The sequence below is a fragment of the Halichoeres trimaculatus genome, unplaced genomic scaffold, assembly GCF_033239565.1.
Source record: "Halichoeres trimaculatus isolate MK-OKI-2021-1 unplaced genomic scaffold, fHalTri1.1 fHalTri1_scaffold_12, whole genome shotgun sequence".
In the NCBI taxonomy this organism is placed as follows: domain Eukaryota; kingdom Metazoa; phylum Chordata; class Actinopteri; order Labriformes; family Labridae; genus Halichoeres; species Halichoeres trimaculatus.
This window is the reverse complement of record NW_027437190.1, coordinates 18,417,195-18,427,272: the sequence shown is the minus strand read 5'-3', so window position 1 is coordinate 18,427,272 and position 10,078 is coordinate 18,417,195. Positions and strand designations below refer to the sequence as shown.

Here is a 10,078-nt window from a genome sequence, read left to right as displayed (position 1 = left end):
TTTGTTTCTTTAATGCCCCCTCCTCTGCTCCCTCTCAAAGAATATCCTGCTGGATGTCTGTTTCTGTCGTCATCCTGGGAAAGAAAATGCATATTAAAGTTACAGTCTGGTCATTTTTAGAGTGGGAAACTTCTGACGTCAGAGTCACCGCCGTTTAAAACAACCTGCCTCAGCTGCTGACGTCTTTTATACTACTTTTTTATAAGGCAAAAATATGTATCTGACAACAAAGTGATATTTCAGCCAAAGAAAGTCTGTATCAATTTGATTCTTTTATCTATATCTCATCGACTTTTAAGGAGCAAAAAGGAGAGATAAGGAAGATTTTCCTACACATTTTTTTCTATTTTTTTTCCACCGATGAAAGGCGTTTTAGTGGGGGGCATTTTGCACAAATTAAACATGCTACTCTGCTTCGCCCTATAAGCATCCAAGGAGCCTGTGCTTACCAATCAATTGGTACAGTCAAACAGAGCCGCAGCCTGCGTGAGAGTGGAGACCTTCAGTCTCGCTTTATTTCTGGATATTGGGGGATCTCTCTACCATGTCATATCCACAATTTGGATATCCCTATTCGTCTGCTCCACAAGTAAGTTCATTTCTGTACATTTAATAGCTTGTTTAACTTTTGACAACCGGTGCAATTGATTTACTCATCGATTTAACCGTGATCCCTTTGCGCGTTTTGGCCAAGAATCAGGGAAGCTGTCAAAGTGCTTTCGGGTATCCGAGAGGTATTTCGTTACTGACAGCGATACCTGAGTTCCTGCAGAGATAGAAGAAAGGTAAGGAGAGGATAACCAGAAGAAGGCGAGACCCCGACCTCCCATTCACTGATTTCTGTAAGATAATAGCCGCTCCGTAATGTCAACCATATGTTTATCTGCGCTGGGAAACACATGCCAACTTGTTCTGCACGCGCTGTGTGTGTTTTGCGTCGTGACCCAGCTGCTGTTTTTGTTTTGGCTTTGAGCCACAAAAAATCATTTGGGCATTACTTCTGGTATGACTCGGCGACATGCGCTATCTGTTAGTGTCATTTGGATCACAGCTAATAGACGGGAGGTTTTGGACGTTTTACGCGCAAATTATCGAAAAGATATGAAGCATCATGCATCACCCAATATCACCTTTTCTGCTGTTATGGTGTTATTTTCCTGATACTTTCTTGAAGATAAAATTGGCAAGAAAATGTTCGATTCGGGACGAGTCAACTTAGGTCATTTACCAATAAGTTCAATCAATCCTTTTAAGACTGCTTTTCTTGTATGATATTGAAAATAGGCACGTGGAACAACTTTTAAACCTTTATATCATGTTTATTCTGAGGGGGGAAATGTAGATGAAACCCGAAGTCATGAACCAACTTAGTGATACAAGTGTTGAGCTCTCGATTTTATTTTCTTTGCAGAATTAAAAAAGAAAAAAGAAAAAGAGAATGCAGCCTGCCTGTAACTTTCTGAAACAAACTCTCCCGGTTTCCTCCTAGTTCCTGATGACAACCAACTCTCTGACCACTTGCTGCGAGTCCACCGGCAGATCCATAGCCGACTCCGGGGTAGCGGCGTCCGGGCAGACTCCAGTTTACTGTCCCGTGTACGAGAGCCGGCTGCTGGCCACGGCGAGGCACGAGCTCAGCTCCGCCGCCGCACTGGGCGTGTACGGCAGCCCGTATACCAGCGGTCAAGGCTATGGGAATTATGTTACGTACGGCACAGACGCCTCAGCTTTCTACTCGCTGGTAAGCCTTTTATCTGATCCCTCTTGGCATTGATTAATGGAACCGCAGGGTGCTGAGAGGCGAGCCAGGCACACCTTCTCTTTTCTATACACTACATCAACATAGACCTGATTTTTACTGCTCATAATTTACCCGTAGATATTTTTTGAGTAAAACCTACTTTTTGTAGAAATATTTTAAAAAATGTTACGATAAAAGCATAAACTGAATTCTTTATTTCAGAGTTTGCCTTGTATCCAGTTTTACCACACATGGCAGAAAGACGTCTAATCTTACTGTGCCAAAGATTCAAAGAAACACCCTATTGTGTAAAGTAGAGCATTTTCTTAACTGGAATACTGTGTTGTTAAAACATATTTATTTCCAACATTTTCTTGATAAACTCCAAGAATTCATAGAGAAGAAGAAAAAGAAGAACCAAGGATGAAGCCTGATCAACTGGCTTTTGTGTTAAAATTCTTAAAATTATGGCTGCATAGTGCTGAGAAGGATTTGTAGAGCTATTTCAGACTGATCTTTTGTCACTCATGTGATAAAATCTGCTTTTATTGTGAGGAAATTATCCTGAAACTGCCAAGTTTAATTTTGCATTCACATCAGTCTTTTTTTTAAAAGTCTTAATTCAAAAAGTCTTCACCATAAGTCAATGACAGTGACATTCTTAGAACAATCCATCAGTGTAATGTGGTCCATGTTTCATTTTAGAAGATGCTTCAAACTCTGGTTAAAACAACAAAAACTTTTACATTCATACAACTCGACACAAACTGATATTTTTATTCTTTTATTTTATTCTTTTATTTCAAACCAGGTGAGTAATTAAGTGCATCATACTGATTTCCTGTTTAATCACTCGTAAACATTTCTTTTTCTCTTTTTTTTTCCAGGGCACCTTTGATACAAAAGATGCCACAGCCTCTGCACATGCAGGAATAACACAGGCAACAGCCTATTATCCCTATGATCCAACCTTGGGACAGTATCAGTATGACAGGTAAGTTGCTCTAATGATGTGATCTGTGTAGATTTTATCAAAGTGAGTAAATTTAAAAAACACTAGAAAAGTTCTGATCTTGTGTTTCACTGCAAAGTTAAACTCCACTATAACACAAGTTTGCAGGTGTTTGCCGACTGTTTTATATCAGCCAGAATAGGATGTTACCAAAATTCAGGCAACCCGTTAACGCCCCGGTTTAATGCATTAAGTTTGCACCCAATTAGTCTTTTTTGTTGTTGTTGTTGTTTTTTTGAGTTTCCTGATCAATCATTGCTCAGAGGTCCAACTAATTCTCATCACACCTCAGAACAGTGGGTGATCACCTTCATCTCCTCACTCATTTTTCACCTGATGTGCTCATGTTTGGTTCAGAAGACTCGTGCCCCTTTCAGAAAGACATGAGGCCTTTTCAGTGCTGTGAAGAGTTCACCTGCCATACTGAAAGGTCTTCCCAATAATGAGATGACATCCTAATGAAGTGTGTGATGTTGTGAAAATGTAGGCTGAGAATGACAGCCCTGGCTGATTGTTTACTGCGATGAAAACGCTCTTTGCACAGAACCAGCAACTTTAGAAATGCGTGCACCAGCGTGTCAGATGGATTACTTTAACAGCACAATGAGAGGTCACATAACCATAAAAGCCAGATTCTTTTACCAATCACTCTAAATTCAGTTTAAAGTGCAGAAGGAGTCAGCGTAATAAGTGCAAATACAGCAAAATGCCTCAGTTTGAGGTAAAACCAGATTAGAGGAACAAGCAGGCCTATTCTGCCTGCACTCTTCTTTTACCTGAGGGCTCATCATTACACTCAATAAAGCAATTTTACAGTCTATTTTATCTGCCAGGGTATGGAAAGGTGCTGCTTTTGATTCCCTTAGCAGTGTTTGACCTACACTAAGCCATACCGAGCAATAAAGGCCTCATAAAAGACTCCCCTGAGAGGACTTTTACAGCTCACTGCTGACTGAAAATCAACACTGTGCATTTTAAATGGAGCTGTATGGCTGATATTTATGGGAGGGGAGATGGTAGGGAGGAAGTAGTATGCTGGGTTATGGATGGTTCTAATGGGTGATACATTAATATTATGAAATAAGTGTGCATGTAACCATAATACAATTAGCATTATTACTGTTAAACACCGAACTTTATGATATGATCCGTGTTTTACAGGGGACACTGAGAGTAGATTTATTTTGAACACCAGTGCTAGAGGTCTCAGTGTAGTTATGAAGAATTAATTCACTCCTGCCTCTTATCTTGTGCAGTACAATACTCGCAAGCATAGCAAATCTGTTGCTTATATGAAAATAAATCTGAATATTTTCACAACTTCAGCTGTGGGTGTTAAAGAGGTGTGTTAAAGCCCCCATACTTCTGCCTGTGAGTTTATTTATGTTACTAACAGACTTTTGTAGTCTTTACTCTAAGTTTTAAAAAGTTGATTCTGTTTCAGAAGCACAAAGAGTTCAAGAGGATAGAGAGGCTTGTAAAGTATGTTTGCACATTTAAAAAGATTGTATGGCACATGGTTTACAGGAAGACTCAGAGCTTCATACAACACTTATCATATTGGATTTCTAACCTCTCATTACTCTCATGTTTCTGCTCATCTTACTAACAGATACGGCTCCATGGATGGCGGGACAAGGCGGAAGAATGCCACACGTGAGACCACCAGCACGCTGAAGGCCTGGCTGCAGGAGCACAGAAAGAACCCGTACCCGACCAAAGGCGAGAAGATTATGCTGGCCATCATCACCAAGATGACCCTGACGCAGGTCTCCACATGGTTTGCCAACGCCAGGAGGAGGCTCAAGAAGGAGAACAAGATGACCTGGCCGCCCAGAAACAAGGGCTCAGAGGAGAAGAGATATGACGAGGATGAAGACGGGTCCCAGGAGGAGCAGATAAAAAGCGAGAACAATGAGGATGGTCAGTGTCACTATGTTGCTCTGCACAAAAATAATTTAAAAAAAAACTCATCACATGCTGAATTGTTTGGTGTTCATCTTGTGCTTCTTTACTTCAGAAGCACATTCAAATGATGTGATGGTGACCTGTTTACTGAGATAGTCACTTAAAATTGCACTTTTTGTGTTTCATCTTTAACAAGCATTGAATATAAGTAAGAAATGAGAGGCTGCATGAATGCCCTAGTCAGTTTAAGCAACTCTATCTGTTTCTTGCACCTACAGTCACTTGAAGGATCTAATTTAAGAAAAACTGTCCAAGATTCTTAGAGGACAGTCATAATGTTCAGACTTCTGTGTAAAGCCTATTTCAAATGTACACCTTAAAAGCTGAGTTAACTTTATTTCTTTTCTTAATCTAATACAATGCAAATAAAACTGACATTGAAAGAGTGTCATTTATCATTTTTAGTTCTGCTCTGGTTGTTTGCAGTGTGGGAGATGAATCAGATTTGTTGATTTCATGTAGAAACTGTATCATACTTATTATGAGAAAGTGAGGAATGTGAAGCCTCACGTGTGTATCTGTTTTTTTTTTTTTTTTTTGTATGAGCTATTTTTTTCCTTATTAAACATGCAAGGGGTCATATCTGTATACAGGCATACTGAGTAGATCTGAACATACAAAGAAGAATGTGCAGTCTCACATTGGGATAAATCATGCAGCCTGTTGTTCACTTAGTAACCCTCACAGGCTCATATTCGTATAGTTTCTTATTAATGTAGGTGAAACACCGGTTGTGACGTGTAGGTATGAACTCAAAGTCAAAAGGCAGTAAACTTTTATTTCACAACAACTACAAGTTTTCAGCCACTCTTGTACAGAGAATCCCTGCTGAGGAAGCTTTTATCAGATCTGATGCCACACATCGTACAACATCTCATATATTTCCCTGACATGTCTGCCGTCTCCTCTATTCTCCCTCTTCTATAGAGACCAGGAGTCGGCCCGATAAGGACCTCCAGCTGAGCGACCTAGATGACTTCGACACACTAGAGTCTGAGAGCTCGGAGTGTGAGCTCAAACACCGCTACCACATGAACACACACATGTCCACGACGAGCGACTGCAGCAGCGATCACCTCATGAAGGACACGTCTCTGAAAATCTCCATCCCGGTTTCTCTAGGAGGGGAGCAGGACTTAAGCAAAAGCTGTCTGAAAAACAGCCCGGAGGATTTCCAGGCGGAGAGGAGACAGCAGGTGAAGGCGTGCTACAACCAACAACAGGAGCCAGGGCACCAGATTTTAGACGGCAAACCTCGTATCTGGTCTTTGGCCCAAACCGCGACCTCTCTGAACCAGACTGAGTACCCGTCCTGTATGCTGAGGTGCCAGCCTCCACCGCCCTCCTCTCTCACCCCCTCCCCCGCCGCTACCTCACCCGTGACCGGCCTGGACAACAGGCAAGACTCACCGGTCACGACCCTGAGAAACTGGGTGGACGGGGTTTTCCACGACCCCCTTTTCAGGCACAGCACTTTGAGCCAGGCTCTGACCAACACCACCGTCTCTTGGACCACGAACACCAAAGGTTCCGCCATGCTGGAGGCGGAGAGGAGCGCGGCGGCCTTGCAGCAGCACCAGGACTCCTCCAAAGACAGTTTTCCCAAAAATATCAACAAACTCTTCTGCTCCTAACGAAACCAAAAACCACCCTTTGATTTCTTAGAGAGAAACGGAGACTCTTGTGACTGAAGGGAGAGCCTGTTTGCTCTCAGTGTCCCCCCTATTTATGTTTTATTCGTTTTTAAAAACAATGGTAGCTGTTACATTGGCGGTACACACGTGAAATACCCGGACCAGTTTTTGGTTATTTGATTTTACGCACGCACAAAATAAATGAAATGTATAACTAAAAGTTTACATCCTGAAAAAAATAGGCCTAAGGTTTACATGACTTTCTTTTTCATTTTTTCTTTCTATGCGCATGCAAATGTAATTGAATATTATTTAGGTCTCAGAAGTGGAGTATCACTATTAAAAGAAAAAAAAAGAAGTCTCACCAAATGCACAGCTCTCTAAGGAAGTGAGAGCGTCTCAACTTTGTTCACTGAAAATAAAAGCAGTCGGTTTCTGAAGAGCGTTTGTGACGTTGGGTTAATAAGGGAGATAGAGGGTGCTGTCCATGGTGCTGAAAAACAGGGAACAGTTTGCCCTCTTCAGTGTTTGCACGTTTTGTTTTCCCTCTGATGGTTCGTCCAGTCTTTAACTTTACAAAACATGGAGCATAGAATCTGCTCTTTAATACGCATTTATTTACAGATTTCCAACCATTCTTAACCCATTAAAACAGGACCAATATAAGATCTCACACCATTTCTTTTTCAGGAAAAAACACCCTCTCTCATTTAGTGACAGCAAGAAAATGAGGCAGCTCAACCCTCCAGACAGAACAATATCAGTATCTAAGATCTGCCTCATTAATTCCCTCTAAACAGGCTGTAATTGGGATGTTCGCAGTCATATTTCATGTCAGCCTATTGATTTCCCCTCTCTGCTCTTTGATAATATTATCGGAACATCTCAACAGCATCCATGATGCAGCTGTCAAAAGGGTAAGTTATTCGCCATGCGTCCATTAATGGGTTCAAAAAAAAAATAAACCGAGGCCCCCTTTGCGAAAGCATTTCGAAGTGAGGAGTTCTCGTTTTGACACTAACCCCTCAATTTTCCCCACAAGACGCGGGGGCCTTGCAGGAAAACCAGCCTGGATGCTGGAGTGTTGAAGGTGGGGGGCTTAGAGAGAGGGAGAGAGACTCACGTCGGCTAAAAGTGAAAAGGGCAAAGGAACTCGAATTAGTTGTTGTAGATAAAAGGGCAAAAAGAAAAGGAGTCAAGGGTACTTGACAGTAATGGCGAAAGTGGAGCTCTCGAGGGACTCTGTCTGTCCTGTGAGAGGGGGTTTGGAGGCAGGGAGGGAGAGGGTGGGGAGGCTGGGGGCTTCAGTGATGAATTTTAATGGGAAAAGCACATCCCCCCCCCCCCCCCCCCCCCCCCCCCCCCCCTTGAAAGAAAGTGCTATAGTGGACAAAAGGGAGTTTCTATGAATCGGAGAGGGGATATATGTTTCTATTTGTTGGGAAAACGTGGCCTGCAGCAAAGCAAAAGTTGACTGCAAAATAAACAGGACACTGCATAGGAAGGTGGTGCTTAATCCGAAAGAAATATTTTTATTCTCATCTTCATAATGTAGGCATGTTTATTGGCCCACATGTAAAACTGTGTTTAATTTTTTATTGGCACTGATAGAAAAATTAGGCCAGAGTTTAAGTCTCCGCAGATAAGACACCATAGCCTCGACATTCAATTAATTTAGTATGAGGACAGGTTTCATTAGACCTCCCGAACCAATTGGTGGCGTTTTATTTGAGAGAGAAAGAGAGGGAGAGGCCAGCTCTAACTAAATCATTCAGCCGTGGCAAATAGGAACACACAGAGGGAGTGAGATGGTAAATTAACAGGAGCTTTTTACATAGAGACCAAATAAAACTGTAATCAGCGACGCGTTACTTTTCATTAAGCGGGTTTGACAGCAGCATATTCAGCCACTCCGACTCACGGAGGGAGCAAGGTCCGGAGCTGGAATAAACTGAACTCGAACCGAGGAGTCATAAGATAATTCCTTAAGCTCCATTAACAACTCTTAGCCGCAGGAAATGGGCTCCCCCTGAAAACATCTCCAAATCTAAAAGCTTTATCGACCTGGCAAACCTCAGCTGATGGCTTCTTTTTTTTTTTCTACCCCGTCTCTCTTTCTCACCCTCCCTCTCTCTCACCCCCTCCCCCTTTTTTTCAACTTAAGGGACAGAAACGTCCAACTGAGGTAATAGACTTTGACACAACACATTAAACGGGAAATGAGAAAAGGGAGAAGAAAGGGCACTCTTAAACGCCTTTTAAACGTTGCCAATTAGAGGTTTAAAACTTGAATAAGATGTAGGCCTTTGGCATGTGCCTGACTGATGGGACATTTAACTGAATACCTCCCCTGCTTGGTAGAAGCTGCACGTAAGTGAGAGCAGTATGTAGTCCTCCAGTGAGGCAGCTGAGTCCAGGGACTCATACAGAGGAAAAAGTCATGTGCAACATGGTTTGTGAAGTTTCTTTCCAGTTTGGGTCTCAAATGGCATCCTAGACTTATGAAACTTCTACAATCTGTATTTATTCATTGTTCAAAACAGGCATCCTGTCAAACACACACACGCACATGGTTCATTTTGTGGTAGAGAGCCTAAAATATGGCTGATGACTCAAACCAACAACCATCAGCAGCTCCCCCAGAGAGAGTGTGTCTGGGTCGGGTTAATACCACTGTGACCCTGAGCCATAAATATATTTACACATCATTACACATCAACATACACACACTCAGTCTCCCTTTCACACACACACACACAGAATCACATGCACACATGTGTCATGCTTAATTGAATATTTAATCTATTCATTGACTAACATTAATAAGGTGAGAATAGCATTAATGTGATCAAAGCTTAAATGAAAACGTGAAGCATGACCTCACACAAAGGGTAATGTAGAGATCACACACACACACACACACACACACACACACATGGGTGCGCACATGCACACACAGAGAAGCAGAGGGAACAGAGTTGTTATGACCTGAGTACACCTTCCCAAGAATCAATGTGATGGCCTTTTATTCTAATTAAAATAAAGTGCATTGTTATCAGAAAATATAAATCTCCTGCCACAATAAACAAAACAGCCTGTAGGTGTGTAATCATATCATCTCAAAAACATATTTGCCTCTGTGAGGATTAAATTACATCTAAATGTCAGTTGGTGTGACTGCTTGGCATGGCTGATCTTAACAAATGAACATATTGATATAATGCACAAAAACAAGTTGATCAGAGGAGTTAACAAAATCACACAGAGAAGGAGTGCAACAGTTTTCATTAAGTTTACAAAGTTGGTTGCTTTAATTTGTTTCTTGTTATCAACCAGGAGCCACCAGGACTCCCCTCCCCTACAGTTGTCAGGATGAGGTGCAGAATATTCACTCCTCTACTTTAACATCTAAAGAGCGCCATCGTCTTCTTCCTCCACTGCTTTGAGATATGGCCTGTGTGTGTGTGTGTGTGTGTGTAAGTGTGTGGGTTGGAGGTCATGTGTGTTCATGTGTGTATTTGTGGCTGATGTGCTCAGGGCCCTGCTGCCAAAAGCACATGTCCAGGATGTGCCTTTAGGCCCCAGTGACTGGCCTCTATCAGGCCTCTATCATCGCCTCCCTGCAGCGCTTCCACAGGTCAAGAGGTTTTAGCCTGAGGGGCAGCGCTTTTCACCATCCCAGCCGTCTCACTCTGACTGACTGGGCTGAGGAGAGAAAAAGCT

General features: G+C 42.2%; 1 protein-coding gene across 1 annotated transcript; it reads left to right on the top strand.

The window, feature by feature from the left end:
* The first annotated feature begins 342 nt into the window (after positions 1–342).
* On the top strand, positions 343–6,591 carry irx4a (iroquois homeobox 4a). The gene is made up of 5 exons (XM_074684052.1): positions 343–589; positions 1,490–1,741; positions 2,629–2,735; positions 4,366–4,676; positions 5,649–6,591. The coding sequence occupies exons 1-5, from the start codon at positions 545–547 to the stop codon at positions 6,353–6,355; spliced, it is 1,422 nt and encodes a 473-aa protein (XP_074540153.1). The 5' UTR covers positions 343–544; the 3' UTR covers positions 6,356–6,591.
* Positions 6,592–10,078: the final 3,487 nt, after the last annotated feature.